The sequence below is a fragment of the Phaseolus vulgaris genome, chromosome 5 (genome assembly GCF_051622355.1).
Source record: "Phaseolus vulgaris cultivar YP4 chromosome 5, ASM5162235v1, whole genome shotgun sequence".
Lineage (NCBI taxonomy): Eukaryota > Viridiplantae > Streptophyta > Magnoliopsida > Fabales > Fabaceae > Phaseolus > Phaseolus vulgaris.
The window spans coordinates 18,993,259-19,012,752 of NC_143502.1; the positions used below are offsets into that span (position 1 = coordinate 18,993,259).

Sequence of the window (19,494 nt, forward strand, 5' to 3'; positions counted from 1 at the left end):
ACCAGACCTCGGGCATTGTTTGACCACTAGTGATGATGGGGTCGCGTAAGGAGGGTCCCACGAGCGGCATGGGCCAGTGTCTCGCGAGGCACAAGCGCCAAGGTACCGGAGAGTGGTCAGACATCGATCACCAGGATGTGTTGATGTGTCCTCAGCATTGTATAGAGGTCGGACATCGGTGACTCGAACAGCAGAGCTGGGTCACGAGAGGTGGATCCCAAACCACACACCGGTTATCAGTTAGGGAGAAGCCTAGGTCACGAGAGTCCATGCGTGTGGTGTGGATGACGCGTTCAGGCATAACACAAGTAAAGAGCCACTGGGAAAGATACGACTTGAGAGGGTCACATCCCAGGGGTGAGTTGCATGCATGGCACGTGAACGGGGAGGGTTGATGTGATTCCAATAGCATAGAAGAGAAAGATTCTTGATCTTCTTAGGAATCAACTTGAGTTGGAAAATAGTTAGGCACTTTTCTTAGAATTGGATCAATGTTCTAAGTCAAGAACTCACCAAAACTAGCACCAAATCCAAAACTCATATGGAAGTTCCAATTTGATCAAATTGAACCGAAAAGAATGGAACAAAAGATAAGCAAACTGAAATAGAAGTGCTGGAAATTAAACACACCGAACCAAATCAAACAAAGGAAGAAAAGCTTGCTGGAAAATGTAAATAGCCGAACCAAAAAAGGCAAGAACGATCATACTAGACATGAAAAAGAAGAAGACACAAAGCTAGAGAAAAGAACACTTATGGAGATGGAAGAGATGGTGATTGATCACGCCATTTGGAGTATGGCTGCTCCAAGATTAGTGTGCTGCCGCCACTTGAGGACACCATTGATCCATAAAGATAAGACTAGAGAAGAAGGCTCAAAAGCTCTCCAATGCTCACTCAAAATTTGAGTATAGTTTCTTTACTCTAAATTCCAATCTGAATTTTACAAAGGGAGCACCTCTATTTATAGCCTAAGGTGCTGAAATGCAAGCTACACAAATTCAAAAACTCCCTCCTAAAAAGCTTCTAGAACCGGCGCCAAAGACAATGCATGAGGAAGGTGTGACCTCTTCCTTCACTTTGGCACCTCCTATTCTACTCCTACACCTATCTACTAACGCACCCCCCGTCCTAAAGCTCCTAACTAAAACCTAAAAGATGCTATAACAATAGAGGTTTCTAATGTTTCCCTCTAAGCACCTTCAACCAAAGAAATTACAAAAAGAGAAAATAATTGTCCCCTAGCTCCTAAAGCTTTGAACATGCTTCTTGTAAGCCTTTGAGGTGGGCTTTGACCTCCATGGGCGTCCTCCATTTGCGCCTCTACCTCTTCTTGATCTTGTTGATTGGCCTCCATGTCCACTTGAGCTTGATCTCCATCTAGGGTGCTCCCAGGACGAGCGATCCCAGAGATCAGGTGTACGAGTTGGCACCTAGGTGGTCGTCCCGTCAGAGGTCGCACTCCAGTTAGGGAGCCCTACGCGCTAGGTTTCCCTAAGAGTGGGTAATAGCGGCGTTAGGGCCCACCCTCAGAAAGCCTATTTTGAGTAGTGGAAACAGTGGAAACCCTGGACTATATAAAGGGAAGTAACAAACCTAGTAAGGTACGCTATTCATTTGCGCCGCTTAACACACACAGTTACACAGAGCTTTACGCATAAGAGTTTTGGTGTTTCCTAGCCCTAAGATTGACTTGAGCGTCGGAGTGCAAACAAACTCTAGGGCGCCCTTTGCCTTTGTGTTTTCAGGTGTTCAATCGGAAGAAAAGCACGAGAGAACGCAGGGATTCTTGGACGTGAGATTGTCGTAGACGCACGAAGACGTTTTTGGTCAACCGGCAAGAACATTTGGCGCCCACCGTGGGGCTCGATCTAAAACACTATCCCACCAGCAAGAACAAGAAAGATCAAGAAAGATGAGGAATACGAGGCAAGGATCTGTTGCACCAAACGGGGACAAAAGCCCCACCCTGCAACAGATTATGGAAATGATGCAGGCCCTCCAAGAAGAAGTGGTTGCGTCAAGAGCAGATCAAGAACGCATCCAGATTGATCTGGCTGCGTCGCTGTTGAGAAACGAAGAATTGCATAGAGCCAACAAGGAGTTGCGCAGGGACTTGCGCAATCAGGCAGGGGAACGTGAGGTGGAAGATCAAAAACTTATGACGCCACCCAGGGAATTCCCGATGCCGTTCTCGCAAGCAATCATGGATGTCTTGATACCAATCATGTTTGTGGGGCCTAAAGCCACCTTCACGGGTGTAGAGGACCCGGAGGCTCACCTCACGACCTTCCATACACAGATGATGTTGGTTGGGGGTTCTGACGCGATGCGATGCAAGCTGTTCATGAGCACATTGGTGGGAGCAGCAATGGATTGGTTCATCAGCCTTCCTGATGGCCACGTGACGTCGTTCCCACAACTCACTAAGTTGTTTAGAGAGCAGTACATTGAGAATCAAGCTCCCCCACCTGTCTCTTACGATCTCTTTGACGTAAGACAATATCAGGGAGAGTCCTTGAAGGAATTCCTCAATAGGTGGTGAGGCTAAACATCAAGGAAGAAATGATGATAGTGCACGCGTTCAGAAAGGGCATCGTGTCAGGGCCCTTTAGCGAATCACTCATCAGAAACCGCCCCAAAACTTTCGGCGAGATAAGGCGCCGAGCGGTGGATCACATTGTTGCGGAGGGAGATATCCATGAGAAGTGCACGTGTGTTGTTCCCATGCGCCCACGTGCACCAGGTCGACCTCAACCCCTAAGGGTACATGAGGCAACGACAGAGAAGAAGACCCCGGCGAAGCAGCAGCCCTACCAACCCAGGAAGCCTCAAACCAGGTGGCATGCAAGAGAAAATGTGCCACCAAGGTACGACTTCATAGTAGAATTAAAGGACCTTATCGCTATCCGCAACATAGCAGAGAGACTGAAGATACCCGCCAAGCCCGACAAGAAGCTCGGGCCCAACAAGAACGCCTGGTGTGAGTTTCACCAAGCGTTCGGCCACCCCAAACGCAACTGTTTGGCACTGGGACACCAGCTGGATGAGTTGGTGAAGAACGGTTTCCTAAGGGATTACTTGCAGGAAACACAAGGTGTTATGGACGTGGCGATGAAAGGGGGTGACCAGGGGCATCAAATTCCCGTGCATGGTGAATTCCACACCATTTCGGGAGGTTTTTCAGGAGGAGGGTGCACCGCTTCTCAGCGGAAGAGATATGCACGAACAGTGATGTCGGTAGAAGCGCAAGAGGTAGATGACTCTCTCGACGTCGACCTTGTCTTCACCAAGGCCGACCTCCAAGATGTCGTCCCACACGAAAATGACCCGGTGGTGATCTCAGTAGTAACCTCTGGGAGGAAGGTACACCGTGTACTAGTGGATCAAGGAAGTTCGACAGACGTGATGTTCTGAACGACTTTTAACAAGTTGCAGTTGTCCCCCGACCTGCTAAGGCCTTATACTAGCTACCTGTACGGCTTCACGGGAGACCAGGTGGAGGTGCGTGGGCACTTGGAGCTAAGGACCACCTTCACAGACGGTACCGCGTCCCGTACGGAGAACATCAGGTACCTCGTCGTCAATGCCCCCTCTGCATATAACATACTGCTAGGTAAACCTACGCTGAACAGGCTGAGGGTGGTATCATTGACGAGGCACATGAAGATGAAGTTGTCTAACTTGGGGGGAAAGGCAATCACCATCAAGTCAAATCAGAAGGAGGCTAAGAGGTGTTATGAGAACAACCTCAAGACGAAGAGATGGGTGTTCATGGTTACCACCAGGGCACCAAGTGAAGAAGGGGTCGTCCCACCTGAGATAGTCGCCCGTGAGAGGTGACCCGAACCAGCAGCTGAAGCGCTGAAGAGAAGGGTGGAGTACAATTGCAACTCCAAGCTGAAACCTCGCCAGTTCCAGGTCGCTGACCTGTGTTAAACAAGATGCTTTGATGTCTCCAAGTCCAAGAGGAAAGCTTGAACAACTTGCTGCTAGGTGTGTGTGTGTGTTGTCTAGTTGTTTGGAACTTGTTAATTCACTTCTTAAGATGATCCAAGTTCATTTGAATCTTTAACCTTTTGAAAAGATGAGTTTTCTAAAATGTTGTTGAAATTTCAATAGGTTGTTTTTTGAAACAACAGGTTGCTTTACCTTATCAGTTTTTTCAAAAGGTTTTGAAAAGCTTGACTTTGCTGTCAAGTCAATTCAACCGATTGTTTCGACAAACAATCGATTGTTTTCCTGTAAACCTTAACAAAATTATGTTAAGTGATTTTAATATGTTTTAAATGATCCTAACTAACTTGGCTCCTTTATTAAATTCTTTTGACAACTTGGTGGGTCTATATAAAGGTGGTTTTACGCTCCTAATCTTGGAGTAAGAGAAAGACTTTATCAAAACAGTTTTTCCAAGATTTGAAAGAGCTTTGGATCATTCTTAAGTGTGTGGAATAGGATTGGGTTGTAATTTTTGAACTTTAAGCTATGTAATACCCAGGCGTATTCTATTCCCTTCTTCCTTGATTACTGTATTTCTGTAGTTGTGGTGCCAAGAAGTGTTGTGTGTTCTTGAGGTGTTCAAGATCAACATTCTTGGTGTGGTTTGCCAAAGGTAGTGTGTTTCTTCAGGGGTTCAAGGTCACTACTTTGGTGTGTGATGTTTGTAATCTGGTTTTGATTGCATAGTGGATTACTCAGTGGTTTCTGGGGACTGGATGTAGCTCTTGGTGTAAGAGTGAACCAGTATACATCTGTTTGTGTGATTCTTTCTTTCCTTGATCTCACATATATCTGTTTTAAGTTGTTTTTATTAACTGCTGATAAAAACAACCGATTGTTTTTCTGATATCATCCTAAAACAGTTTTGGGTATTTGTTTCCTTGATTCTTTTCTTTGCAAAAATATCTTATAAACAATTCACCCCCCCCTCTTGTTTAAGGCCATATATTCTAATAATTGGCATCAAGAGCTTGGTTCTTCAAAGTTATTCAAGTTTTGATCCTAAATCCTTTTTAAATGGCTGAAAATTTTTCTTTTGGGGAAGGTGCCTGTTTAAAGAAACCACCTTTGTTTTGTGGTATGAACTATGAATTGTGGTGCATAAGAATGAAATTCTTTGTTGAATGTATAGATAGAAAAATCTGGAATGTTATTACAAATAGCTATCTCATGCTTATATCTGAAAATCTTTTTTTCTGAAAGAGAACATCTTGATTGTGTAGCTATGAACATCATTGTATCTGCACTTGATTCTAATGAATTGCTCAAGGTTTCAGAATGTAGTTCTGCCAAAGAAATTTGGAATACCCTTGAAGAGTATCACAAGAATCCAAGGAGTGCCTTGATGGACAAAGAAGAATATGGATCAAGTCAAGCTGCTGGGAACAAAAACTGTCAAGACTCAAGTGATGAGAGTAAAGAGGAAACATTTAGCTTGCTGTTTAAAAAATTCAGCAAGTTCCTAAAGAAGAGAAACAGCAAAAGTGACTCATCCAATAGGTATGATAGCAAGAAACCTACTAAGTTTAACACTAACAAATATACATGCTTTGGATGTGGTGAACAGGGTCATATTAAAATTGAATGTCCCAATAAAGAGAGGAAAAACTTCAAGAAGCATGAGAAGAAAGGAAAATCAAGAAGAGCTTACAATGATGACTCATCAAGCTCCTCTTCAAGTGATGAAGAAGAAGCAAATTTATGTCTAATGACAAGACAAGAAAGTGACACAAGTAGTGTAAGTTCAAGCACTTCAATTAATTTTGAGAATTATAGTCAACTTCTTGATGCCTTTAATGAAACTCATAAGGAAGCTAATAGGTTAGCCATTTCAAATAAACAGTTGAAAGGTTTAAACAACTCGTTGGAAAATAGAGTCAAGATCTTGGAAGAAGAGTTGAACAATTCAAAAACTGATTTTGACAATTTGGAAATGATTTACCAAAACTCTTCTTGTAAGTGTGTTGATTCAAGTTCTTGTGAAAATTGTGAATCTCTTCAAAAGAAGGTTCACTATCTTTTAAAAACCATGGACAAGTTTTCCAAAGGCCAATCCAATCTTGAAATTGTTCTTGCTTCTCAAAAATGTGTTTCTTCCAAGGCTGGGTTGGGGTATAATCCAAACAGCAATAACAAATCTGTTTCAAAACCCTTTTCAAGTTTCTTTGAAAAAACAACCTGTTGTTTTATCGAAACAACCGGTTGAAATTTGTCATTACTGCATGAAAAGGGACCACACTATTAGATTCTGCAGAGTAAGAAGGTTTTCTGTTCCCAAAGGTATTTTGAAATGGGTTTCTAAGGTTCCTAAGGCTCCTACTTGTTGAACCAAGTGGTGTTCAAGCTTTGAAGAATCCAAACCCTTTGAAGGATGTTGAAGGCTAGGTTGTGCTTGATGTTGCTGAACTGTCTTAGATAGGATCTGGGGTAGATTGTTTATGTAATCCACTCTTGATTGAATCCAAAGCATTGGCATTCTAAATCTTTTTAAAAGAAAAGTGTTTTTCAAACTAAGTGAAAAACAACCGATTATTTTGTCGAAACAACCAATTGTTTTATACTGTTCCGTCCGGTTGACCGGGACGTCTTCGTGCGCGACCTCAACCGTCAGCTAGGGACTCCTTCCCACTGGTTACCTGTGGATTCCTGCAAAAGAGAGGACAAAGAGGCGCCCTAGCGGCCGTTTGCACTCCGACGCTCAAGTCAGCCAGCAAGAAACACCAATACTGTTCACCTACGTCTCTGAGCACCGCGTATGGCACTCTGAAGGTGATAAAAAGAAATGTGTATATGTGTGTGTGTTTTCTCCCTCAGGCAAAGATTTTTCCCCAGTTCCTTGTACGTAGCCTCAAGCACGAGCAAGCAACCAGAGAGTTCTCTGGTAAATTTTCCAAAAGTTCCAACAACCTTCTTTCCAACATTCTCTGCGCTATTTAAACTGCCCAAGCATTTAAAGCGCCTTAAAGCGCTTTTAATCACAAAACGTAACGCATTTAATTAACGCGCCTAATTAGAAAACGTAGCGCATTTAAGACGTTGAAACGCTTGGGAGCTGTTATAGTACCTGAATGTTCGAAACAAAAACTGTATTGAATGACTTTAATTACCTGGTACCTGACTGGAGGGTGTTTCTATTCTGACATGGCTGTCGTACACGTGGAGGGCCTCACGACGCCATGACCCCATCTGAGGGCGTTTCTACGTGTGAGTCCTCCTGCTTGGGAGGGCTACTGTGCTAGGGGTGACTTTTTGGGTGCCAACTCATGCCCCCAAGTATCTAGTCACTTACTTTGAGAGGGTATCTGCCTTCCTCTCGCACCCTGCGCCCTGCTACCCTGGGCGTGACCTTCCTCTTGAGTCGTATCTGTCCCAAAGGCGTCTCGGGGGCGGCAGGAGTACTTCACGAGTCAGGCTGCCCTACACTGGTGCTATTACTATGGCCTTGAAGCCACCTTTTCCTTTCTCTTTATCACTGCCCCGGGTTATCGGGACCTGAGGCCTCCCCACGGCGTTGCTCCCTCCATGGTCTTTCCTACCCATGGGTATCGGGGAACCACACTGTGATCGCCTTGCTTTAGTACTGTTTGAGCTGGCGACGCCCTGGTTGGGCGACGCCATCACCTAGGCGACGCTTCCTCTTGGCGATGCTGGCACTTGGCGTCTCTCCACCTAGGCGACGCCTTGCGTTGACTTTGACTCTCCAGTCGTTGACTTTGACCTTGACTTAGTCAACGCCCGGATACGGGACGGTACACAAGCCCCCCAGTCTTAAGCCGAAGACTTGTCTTCAGCAAAGACTAAAGCCTCGCCCACACCGTCCACGTGCCATCTTGATGACATGTCATTCCCTGCTGACTCAACAATTCTCGAATTGTTGACGTGACGCTCTCTGAACCCTAGGAGCGCTCTTACTGACTGATTGGACCTCCTCTGAAATGGTGATAATAACACCTTTTGGGGCTACCCTTGATCGCGCGCCACGTGGCCCATCGCGCAGCCAGCCACCAGAGACCCTTGCGTTTCCCTTGGGCAATTGATCCTTTGACACGTGGCACGATCCCACGGCTCTTAGTTAGCGCCTCTTGGGTTACGAAATGTAACGTTTAAGTTATCTCCAAACCCCGCGCTCACCCCACTGTTACATTCATTCCCTCTGTATCCTCGCACTGTTCGTCTTCTTCAAACCCCTTTTCTCCGCGATTGCTGTTCTTCCCTTCCTGTGCTCTTCTTCCATCTTCCCTTCGATAGCAAAGGTATGATTTTCGTACACTCACGACCCTTCCCTTTCGTCGCATTGTATGATTTATTGAACTGCCTGGGACTGTTGTTATTCATGCATTACTGCGTTCCTCCACTTCTCCTTCCTTCTCTGGGTTTTCTCGCGTGGGTGATGTTTCCTGGGGTTCACTCCCCTTCCTGCCATGGCTACACTTGCTAAACCCTTTTTCCTCTCTTCTTTCTCCAGCTATTTATTTACACCATGACGCGCACGAATGCGGAGCCTGATTCCTCCCCAAAGACCCCCAAGTCCAACTACAAAGCCTTCTACCCATGGGCCCCCGACGAGCTCCTGAGCGAATGTACCAGCCTGACTTCCTTCCAGGACCTGGAAGCTCATCGTGGGGATCCCCATTTGTACAACTTTTACGCTTTCTGTCGTACACACGACGCCCACATATCCGTCCGTCCTGGCAGGCCTGGGGAACCTGTGTGTTTGGATGACAGACCTAGAAAGGGGAAACCCTTCTTCTTCATGTACCAGACCGTGTTCAAACGCGTAGGAGTGCGTCTCCCATTCACCCCCTTCGAACGGGAACTCCTCACTGAAATCAATACCGCCCCCGCCCAGCTCCATCCCAATAGCTGGGCATTCGTGAGGGGTTTTCAAATTCTTTGCGGACACCTGGGTATCCTCCCTTCCGTAGACGTCTTCCTGCATTTCTTTGAGGTGAAAAAGCAGGGGAAAAGCTTCTGGGTAAGCTTTTCCGGGATCGCGGGCAGGATCCTCCTCTCCCTCTTCCAAAATTCTTACAAGAACTGGAAAGGGAAGTTCTTTAGGGTATGCAGCGCCAAGCACGACCCCACAGCCTTCGATGGCTTCCCCCTTTACTGGACGGAGCGCCCTAAACTGCTCAGGGCCAAAACCTTGGAAGAGCTATCTCCCGCCGACAGGGAGGTAAGCAAAGCCTTGGCTGGGTTGGGGATCGTTTTTTATACCTTGAAGCTTGTTGCTAGCGAGTACAATGCTCACGCCCTGACCACCTACTTTGGTAAGGGGACTCTCCCCTCATCCTTCTTGTTGTGAACACCCCGCTACCGGATGTTGTTCCCCAAGACTATTCTACTCGTTTTATATTGTGCCATGTTACTTGCATCTCACGCCTCTGTGTGTATTGTAAATTTGCATATCTGCTTTGGTCCTAATTTCTGCTGCTTGATCTGTTTTGATGTAGGATAGGTGATGGACGCTTCTAAAAGGATGATGCTGGCGAGAGCAATGAAGGAGGCTCGTGCCGCCAAGGCGAGTGCCTCCTCCGTTCCTGCTGCTGCTCCAATCCCCCCACCAACTCTGTCACCGCCCCCTCCGGTCACTGCCGAAGCTCCCTTAAGCTCATCTCCGTCACCTCCACATAGCCCCGAGGCGCTTCCAACTCCCAGCTCTCCTCCGCCCATCGCCTCCGTTCCCCTAGCCGCGGCCTCGTCACCGGCTCCAACCCCCCTTGAAAAAGGGAAACGGGTCTTGGAGATTCTATCAGATGATGAGGACTCTGAAGGCGTAGCTCCCTTCAAGAGGAGAAAATCTGCGCGGGTTCCTCTTCTGGTAGAGGCGTCGCCCCAGGGAGGGAACTCCTTCATGGACAACCCCCCAAGTGCGACCTCACTTCCACCCACGACACTCCAAGAGGAAGGGGGCGAAGGCGCCGAATCTGCACCGCCTCCGCCGCCGGCAGAAGTCATTGCTTCCCCTACTCCCGTCGCTGCCGCCCCCGATTTCATCGCCATCCCTCCTCCAATCATGCATCTGATGAGGGGCTTCAGTGGCAGAACTATGCCAGAGGGTACCGACAGGAAGGAAGGCATGCCTTTCTACTTGGGGGCCTTCTTGGCGGTGGCCCTTGAATGGCGCTCCCAGGCTAGAAACGCGGTCCTGCAAGCTCAAACTCTCCAGGCCTTGGAAACAAAGGCGACTACTCTGGAGGAGGAAATGAGGACCCTGGGACGCCAGAACGAAGCTTACCAAACCTCTCTGAAGCAAACGCAAGTGTCCAAAGCAGAAGCTGAGAGGCAACTGGTAGAGGCATTGGAGCTCCAGGCTGGCTTTTATACTCGGGAAGTCGCCCTCCAAGTTCAGGTAACGGGCCTTCAAGAATTGGTCAAAGCTGATGCAGAAGTTCAAAAGGACCTGAAGGACCGTTGCTGTGAGCAGGCTGACAAGATGGAGCGGATGGAGGGGGAAATGGCCACCCAAGCCAAGGCTATGGGCCTTCTCCAAGCTGACTACGACAAACTACAGGCCGAGGTCAGTCGGCTTCGCGTGGAAAAGGAGGCTTTGGAGAAGCAGGTAGCCTCGGGGGACGCCGCCATCGAGGAGCTAGAGAAGGACAAAAAGGCCCTCATCCAGGAGATGGCGGGTACTTTCGAGGAGGGGTTCCAAGAAGCTTTGGCTCAAGCAGTCTGCACGAATCCGGGGGTTGACATTTCCAGTTGCGATCCCACTCACCACATTGTTGATGGAAAGGTCGTGCCCTTGGAAATAGATGACTGAGCCGCCACCCCCCGATCATCAGCCCATTTCTTTACACTTGTTTTAAGTTTCTCTGACAAATTTGTAATTCTTTGAATCATCTGCACTCTTGACACAACTCTGGATCTTTGTTACAATTACTTTCATGTCCTCGCTGTATAGAATTCTGCCCGTGCGACTTTATTCTCATCCTTTGCCTTCGCGCGCTTCGGTTATTTTATTTGTGTTTTGCCTGTTTCTTTCACTTCGTTGGGCGGCCTTGTATGCCCGGGAAAGGTCACGTGCCAACCCTCACGCCCATGGAGAGGCTCACCTAGTGACGTCGTATCGTCCACGGGGTGTCTCTAACACCGAAACAGTTCTTTCCTTGATCCTTAGCACCCGGCGCCCACGCCTAAGGAGAGGCCTGCTACAGCAACGCCGTATCGTCCTCGGGTGTCTAAAACGTCGAGTGCCTTGGGGGGGGGGGTCATTCCCTCTATGGTCTTTCCTTCCCATAGGTATCGGGGAACACCCCGCCAGCGATTCGCCGGCGTTTGGCGGTCTTATCTCCCTCCACGGTCTTTCCTACCCGTGGGTATCGGGGAGGCGACGCTAGCAACTAACTCTGCCCCCTTCAACCTCGTCTCCCTCCACAGTCTTCCCTACCTGTGGGTATCGAGGAGGCGACCCTGTTGATATTTGGGTTGGCGACGCCCGCGACGTCTCACGCTGGTGTCGCCCTTCACGTCCTTCCGGGCGACGCCTCGGGCGTTACCTTTACTTCGACATTGACTTTGATTCTTGCCTTGGTCGACGCTTGATGATAGCGAAGAGATCAAGGTTTTGTCCGTGCCATCCACGTGGCGCTTCTTGTATGGCTGACAGGACGTTCCGTCATTCGACTTAATCCACGTGGCGCTGCTTGTATGGATGATGGGACATTCAGTCATTCCACTGAGTTCTGACTCCTGCTGTGCCCCAGACCCACTTTCGACGGCGCATCGTACCACTGGATACTCTGTTGATGCGATGCTCTCTGATTTTAACCAGCGGTGCCAGGGTCATCTTTTCATCTTCTGCCACGTGGATCAATCGTGCGGTGCATCCATTCGCGTCGTTTGGCGCTCTAACCGCTTTATTTAACTCTTCAAACTCTGAAACTATCCTCATCACTTTCTCATTCTTCATAACCTACTTACATTCTTTCTTCTTGCACCCTTCCTTCTTGCACCCTTCCTTTTCTCACGAAGGGTTGTTCCAGCATTCGCTTCCCTCGCTCAGCTCTTGCATTTCTGGCAGTCCCTACACTCTTGACAATCCCTGATCTTGTTAAAGAATGTCTTCTCACGCCGCTTCCTCCAGGATCAATCCCAAGGACTCGTACCCTTGGGCTTCGAGTGAACTTCTTGACGAGTGTTCATGCTTACTCTCTACCAGGGCCATAAGGGAGCACAAAGGGGATTCGTGTTCCTATGACCATCGGGCCTTCGCGAGGAGGCATGACGACGACATCGCTGTGCTCCCTTGCACTCTAGGGGAGCCAGTATGTGGAGACGAACGGGCCAACGAAGGGGTCCCTTTCTTTTACTTTTACCAGGTGGTGTTCAAGACCATCGGAGTGCGCTTACCCTTTTCCTGGTTCGAGAAGGAACTGCTGACGGAGATCAACGTTGCTCCGGCCCAGTTATATCCCAACAGTTGGGCCTTTGTCAAAGCCTTCGACATTCTCTTCGGGTTTCTAGGCTGTGCACCCTCGGTTGACCTCTTTCTTCACTTCTTCGAGGTGAAGAGGCAGAGACACAACCTCTGGGTAACTCTCAGTAATGTACCCGGGAGAGTTCTCTTCACACCCTTCCAAAGCTCGTTCACCGGGTGGAAAGGCCGGTTCTTCAAGATCTGCCGTACTGACCTTGTTCCCGACACTCTGGATGGGTTTCCACTGTACTGGGTGAGAGAGGAGAGGGCCCTCAAAACCAAACCCTTCAAGAAGCTGGCTCCAAGTGATCAAATAGCTTGCCGGATTCTTGTTGAGGCGGGAGGTTTTGACTCTGCCACTCTGATCAGCCTGGAGTTCAACGCTGGGACTCTCGAAAAGTACATATGTAAGAACCACTGCCTTAGAAACCTCGGCCTTCATTGCTTTCCAACTGTGTATGTCTTGCTTCATGGTGTCTCTGACACGTTTATCTCCCTTGGTGCAGGTTCGAAAATAAACCAAGAAAGGAGGACACGACTTACTCGAGCTCTGCGGGCTGGGAAAGGGGCTTCGCCTGCCTCCAGTGCTGATTCTGATGATCACTGAGAAATGGCTTGTTCGTGTTTTTGCATGATCTTTAGCGTTTGCTCCTTTTGTGCTACTCACATTGTATTGAACATTGCTTGTAACAACAACTTTTCTATATCATACTCGATTTTTTGCAACACCACTTTACTTTGCATATGCTTCGCGTACCGCGCGCTTTTTCTTTCGTCCTGTTCTCCCAACGGTGTATGCCTTCCTCTGGGCGACGCCTTCACATGGGCGACGCCTTTATCTAGGCGACGCCACCCCGTGGCTGCCTTTGCTTTAGCACTGTTTGAACTGGCGACGCCCTGGTTTGGCGACACCATGACCTAGGCGACGCCTTCTTTCTTGGCGACGCATCACATTACTTCAAACGGAGAAAGATAAAGGCTGAAAACCACGACACTTCTTTTTCTCAAACTGGTTTTACCTTTTATTAGGATGACCTCATTAAAAAACCCCCGAGAGGGAAAAAGAGCGTCCCCTTCAACTAAATTGTTACATACTGCTTACATAAGTCAACTGAAATAAAATTTTAACTTGGCTGCATTCCAACTGCGCGGGATAGGACCTCCATCTAAAGTCTCCAGGTTGTACGAACCGTTGCCCTTAGCCTCAGTAACTCTGAAGGGTCCGGTCCACTTGGGAGACAGCTTATTCTCCAACTCGTATGGGTTAGCTTTCCTCATCACTAGGTCGCCAACCTGAAACCGTCGCGGCTTTACCTTAGAGCTATATTGCCGCTCTACTCTTCTCTTCATCGCTTCAGCTTTTATTCTAGCTTCTTCCCTGGCCTCGTCTAACAGATCCAGGTTTACCCGCCTCTCTTCATTGGATTCCTCCACCACAAAGTTTTAGATCCAGGTTTACCCGCCTCTCTTCATTGGATTCCTCCACCACAAAGTTTTGAAAATGTGGTGAGCTTTCATGTATTTCTACTGGAATCATCGCGTCCGACCCATAAACCAAACTGAAAGGAGTCTCCATAGTAGAGGATTGGGGCGTGGTGTGATATGCCCATACGATCCTTGGTACCTCTTCCGCCCACGCCCCTTTGGCTTTCTCTAACCTTCTTTTTAACCCCCTCAGCAGAACTCTGTTTGCCGACTCCACTTGTCCATTGGTCTGGGGGTGTTCAACCGATGCGAACACTTATTTGATTCCTACTTCAGCACACAGGTTTCTCAACTGCTGACTGGCAAACTGGGTCCCGTTATCAGATATCAGGCGCCTAGGTACGCCAAAACGGCACACAATATTCTTCCACACGAAATGTTGTACCTTGTGCGCAGTGATCTGTGCAACGGGCTCTGCCTCTATCCATTTGGTGAAGTATTCGATGGCGACGATCAAATACTTCATCAGCCTGATCGCCAGTGGGAAGGGGCCCAGGATGTCGATTCCCCATGTATGGAAAGGCCACGGGCTGTATATGGATCGCAATTCTTCTGGCGACGCCTTGTGCCAGTCGGCGTGCTTTTGGCATTGCCTACACCGCTGGGCGTGCCGTGCGCAGTCCTCTTTCACTGTTGGCCAGAAGAAACCTCGCGTATTACTTTGGAGGCTAACGATCTCCCCCCTACGTGGCTCCCGCAGATGCCTTCGTGTAGCTCCGCCATTATCCTGGTGCACTCATCGCCACTGACGCATGTTAGGATAGGGTGAGTGAAACCGTGCCTGAACAGCACCCCATCCACCAAAGTATATCTTGCGGCATTTCTTTTGACTTTTTTACCCTCTTCAGGGTCCACTGGAAGAGCCCCATCCGCCAGGTATCACTTATAGGGCGTCATCCAGGTGTCTCCCTTGGACAAAACGCATACCTGCATCTGCTCTTCCTCAGGCACGCCCGCGTACATGCTGATGCGGGGCGCCCTCTACGTATCTTGGGTCAAAGAGCAATGACTCCTCGGCCTTCCCCTTGATGTATAAATCTGGAGGACATCCACCCTGTTGTCTTCCACGAATCTATGCGGAGCTTTGAGAGTCTCCTGGATCACTGTCCTCTGTCTACCCCCCTTGCCTGAGCTGGCCAGCTTTGCAAGCAGGTCAGCTCTAGCATTCTGCTCCCTCGGGACATGTATCAGCTCAAGAGCGTTGAATGCTCCCTTCAACAGCTGGACGTATTTCAAATACGCCGCCATCTGCGGGTCCTTCGCCTGGAACTCACCCGACGCCTGCCCCGTGATCAGTTGGGAGTCGCTCTTCACCAGGGGGTTCTGCGCGCCCATCTCCTTGGCCAGGAGCATTCCTGCTATCAAGGCTTCATATTCTGCCTGATTGTTACTTGCCTTGAAGGCGAAGCGCAGGGCCTGCTCGATCAGTATGCCGTCGGGTCCCTCCAAGACTATTCCCGCCCCGCTCCCTTGTTGGTTGGAAGAGCCATCAACCGAGAGCAGCCACTGCGAGCCCACTTCCACCTCTCGCTCACCTCCGGGTGAAAGTTCCGCTATAAAATCTGCGTACACCTGCCCTTTGATGGACCCTCTGGGCTCATACTGGATGTCGAATTCTGACAGTTCCACCGCCCAGCGCACCATTCTTCCCACCACATCAGGCTTCTGCAGCACCTTCTGTATAGGGAGGTTTGTCATCACCACCACTGTAAAGCTGTGGAAATAATGACGGAGCCTCCTGGCAGAGAACACTACCGCTAGCGCCGCCTTCTCCAGCGCTTGATACCTCGTCTCAGCCCCCTGTAATGCCTTGCTTACAAAATAGATGGGCTTCTAACTCTGGTCCTGCTCCTGGACCAACACAGAACTAATGGCTCGCTCTGTTACAGTAAAATATAACCGGAGGGGCACGCCCGCTACCGGTTTGCAGAGGACCGGTGGCGTCGCCAGGTACTCCTTCAGCTTAATGAAAGCCGCTTCGCACTCATCAGTCCATGCAAAGCGACTGTTTCTCTTGAGGCACTGGAAATATGGATGCCCCTTCTCTCCCCCGGCGGAAACAAACCTTGAGAGCGCCGCCATCCGCCCTGTCAGCTGTTGCACCTCCTTCACCAACGTCGGGCTTCGCATGGCAATAATCGCCGCGCATTTTTCGGGGTTCGCCTCTATCCCCTTTTCTGTGAGCATAAAACCCAAGAACTTACCAGCCTCTACCCCGAAAACACACTTTTCAGGGTTTAACTTGAGGCGGTACTTGGATATTGTGACGAACAACTCCGCCAGATCCGTCACATGCTGCGCCCTATCCTGCGACGCCACCACCATGTCGTCGACATAGGCGTACACATTCCTCCCGAGCATGGGCGCCAGGACCTTGTCCATTAACCTCTGGTACGTGGCGCCCGCGTTTTTCAGCCCAAAGGGCATCACCTTATAGCAGTAACTGCAAGTCTCAGTCATGAATGCAGTTTTGTTCTCATCTCTGGGGTGCATCTTGATCTGATTATACCCTGAGAAGGCGTCCAAGAAACTCAGCACCTTGCTGCCGGACGCACTGTCTACCAAGGCGTCGATGCTGGGCAGCGGGTACAAGTCCTTCGGGCATGCCTTATTCAGGTCCGTGAAGTCAACACACATCCTCCACTTTCCGTTTGCCTTTTTCACCAAAACGACGTTGGCAAGCCACTCAAGGTACTGAATCTCCCTGATGTGGCCAGCACTTAACAGCTTCTGCGTTTCGTCTTTCACCACCTGCTGCCGTTCCTCATTGAACTTTCTCCTTCTCTGACACACGGGGCGGACCGTGGCGTCCATGCTGAGGTGGTGACACAGAAAATCGGGATCGATGCCGGGAATATCCGAGGCGGACCATGCGAAGGCATCCAGGTGGCGTGAAATCACTTCCGCCACCCCTTCCTGTTCTTCTGGGCTCAGCGAACTCCCTAGCTTGAATGTCTTGCCGCCAATCTCCCTCTCTACGGCGTTAGCCGTTGGCTGTTCCCTGCTATCATCCTCGACGGGCGCTGCCTCTTCTACGGGCGCCGCGTCCTCAGGGCTTTCCTCCATTGGTGCATCAGCTTCAGGCGTCACCTTCGCTAGTAGGGCCTCGTCAGGCGTCGACCCAGCGGGCGTCGCCTCAAGCATCGTCGTGTCCGCGCTGGGCGGACGTTCATATACCATGAACACGCCTCTCTTTGTTTTCAGGCTGTTCTCATAACACTTCCTTGCCTCCTCCTGGTCTGACCTGATGACTATCACCTGACCACTGAGGTTTGGCAGCTTCATCTTCATGTGGCGTGTGGAGGACACCGCGTTCAAACTGTTTAACGCCGGCCTGCCCAGCAAAATATTGTAGGCGGAGTTGGCGTTCACGACCAGATACCGGATGCTTTCGGTACGTGAGGCCTCTCCGTCTGTAAACGTAGTCCTCAACTCCAGGTATCCCCGGACTTCCACCTGGTTATCCCCAAACCCATACAGGCATCCCGTGTAGGGACTCAACAGATCGAGGGACAGCCGTAACTTATTAAAGGTCGACAGAAACATGACGTCTGCCGAACTTCCTTGGTCAACAAGCACTCTGTGCACCTTCCTTCCGGCTGTGACGACTGAGATGACAACGGGGTCGTTGTCGTGGGGTACCACATCTCGGAGGTCTCCTCTTGTGAACACGAGATCTGACTCCCACGGCTCCCCCGAGAGTCTCTCTTCGATTGAATTGACCCCCCTCGCGTATTTCTTCCGCTGGGAGGCGGTGGGTCCTCCGCCGGAAAAACCTCCAGCAATGGTGTGGACCTCGCCAAGCACAGGCATCTCGTGTGCTGGTTCTTCCGCCTGCGGCGGCGACAAGGTGGCGGTTGTCGTGGGCTCCGCGACATAATCCTTTAAAAACCCAGTCCTCACCAGCTCATCTAGCTTGTAGCCCAACGACAGGCAATTGTCAATGTGGTGCCCGAAAGCCTCGTGGAATTCGCACAAAGAGTCTTTACGAGGCCCTAACACCTTGTCGGTCTTCGCCGGTTGCCTCAGCCTCTCAGCTATGTTAGGCATGGCGATCAAATCCTTCAACTCAACCACGAAGTTGTACCTCGCTGGTCTCGCTCTTTCTCTGGCCGGACGATCGCCTCCCGCTGGACCCCGTGGCTGGGGCTTTCTGGCTTCGTAGGGGCGTCTCGCCTCTGGCTTCTTCCTTCCCGTCGTGGTCTCATTGACCCTGAAGGGTTGAGCTCGCGCCGGTCCCCTCGGGCGTGAGGGTACGACACTGGTGCGCTTCACACACACCTCCCCTTCAGAAGCAATATGTTCTACCGCCCTACGTCGTAGTTCAGCGAAAGTCCTAGGGCGGTTGCGGATGATGGATTCTCCAAAAGGACCGGGGCATACGCCCTTCACAAATGCGTACACGATCATAGGCTCCTTTGTCGTACCAACCTTCACGACCTGGGCCCCGAAGCGATTGATATACTCCTTCAGGGTCTCCCCTTGATACTGCTTCACATCGAATAGGTCGTAAGAGACCGACGGCGGGGCCTTGTTTGCTAAGTATTGTTCCTTGAACAATCGCGACAATTGGCGGAAAGATGTGATATGACCCTCTGGAAGGCTAATGAACCAGTCCATAGCCATCCCGGTCAGGGTGCTCATGAAGAGCTTGCACTTGGCAGCGTCAGAACCGCCTACCAGGACCATCTGCGTGTGAAATGCAGCAAGGTGTGTCTCTGGGTCCTCCATCCCGGTGAAGATCACCTTGGGCCCCGCGAACGTGTTCGGGATCACTGCCTCTAGGATCTCCTGCGAGAAAGGAGTGGAAAACTCCCTTGGTGGGGAATGGTTCTCCATCTCGTCATGTCCAGGCCGCCTCCGATCATTTCTCAGGCCCTGGCGCAACTCCTCATTTACACGGTGGAGCTCTTCATTCCGCTCATGCGAGGCGTCGAGATCTGCCTGCATGCGTTCCTGTTCCACTTTCGACTCCGCCATGTCCTGCTGCAGCCCCCTCATTATATCCAGGACCTGTTGCATGGATAGTTCTGCTGGGGCTGCGCGTGCTGTGCTCCGTCTGGTGGGGGCCATTGTCACTCCAACCTTCTCTAACGTTACTGCGACTCAGTAGATTTTCTCAAACTTGTGATGGGACTGATGTTTTATATCGGCCCCACGGTGGGCGCCAAATGTTCCGTCCGGTTGACCGGGACGTCTTCGTGCGCGACCTCAACCGTCAGCTAGGGACTCCTTCCCACTGGTTACCTGTGGATTCCTGCAAAAGAGAGGACAAAGAGGCGCCCTAGCGGCCGTTTGCACTCCGACGCTCAAGTCAGCCAGCAAGAAACACCAATACTGTTCACCTACGTCTCTGAGCACCGCGTATGGCACTCTGAAGGTGATAAAAAGAAATGTGTATATATGTGTGTGTTTTCTCCCTCAGGCAAAGATTTTTCCCCAGTTCCTTGTACGTAGCCTCAAGCACGAGCAAGCAACCAGAGAGTTCTCTGGTAAATTTGCAAAAGTTCCAACAACCTTCTTTCCAACATTCTCTGCGCTATTTAAACTGCCCAAGCATTTAAAGCGCCTTAAAGCGCTTTTAATCA

General features: G+C 49.9%; 1 protein-coding gene across 1 annotated transcript; it reads left to right on the forward strand.

The window, feature by feature from the left end:
- Positions 1-2,565: 2,565 nt before the first annotated feature.
- Positions 2,566-3,843, forward strand: LOC150027517 (uncharacterized). Its single transcript, XM_090302886.1, has 2 exons — positions 2,566-3,366; positions 3,439-3,843. The coding sequence occupies exons 1-2, from the start codon at positions 2,566-2,568 to the stop codon at positions 3,841-3,843; spliced, it is 1,206 nt and encodes a 401-aa protein (XP_090159012.1).
- The last annotated feature ends 15,651 nt before the right edge of the window (positions 3,844-19,494 follow it).

Bases quoted from the DNA above. Each gene is read 5' to 3' on its own strand.
- LOC150027517 (XM_090302886.1), top strand. From the start codon at position 2,566: ATGATGATAGTGCACGCGTTCAGAAAGGGCATCGTGTCAGGGCCCTTT. The intron at 3,367-3,438 runs GTACACCGTGTA...AACAAGTTGCAG, and splicing joins TAGTAACCTCTGGGAGGAAG to TTGTCCCCCGACCTGCTAAG.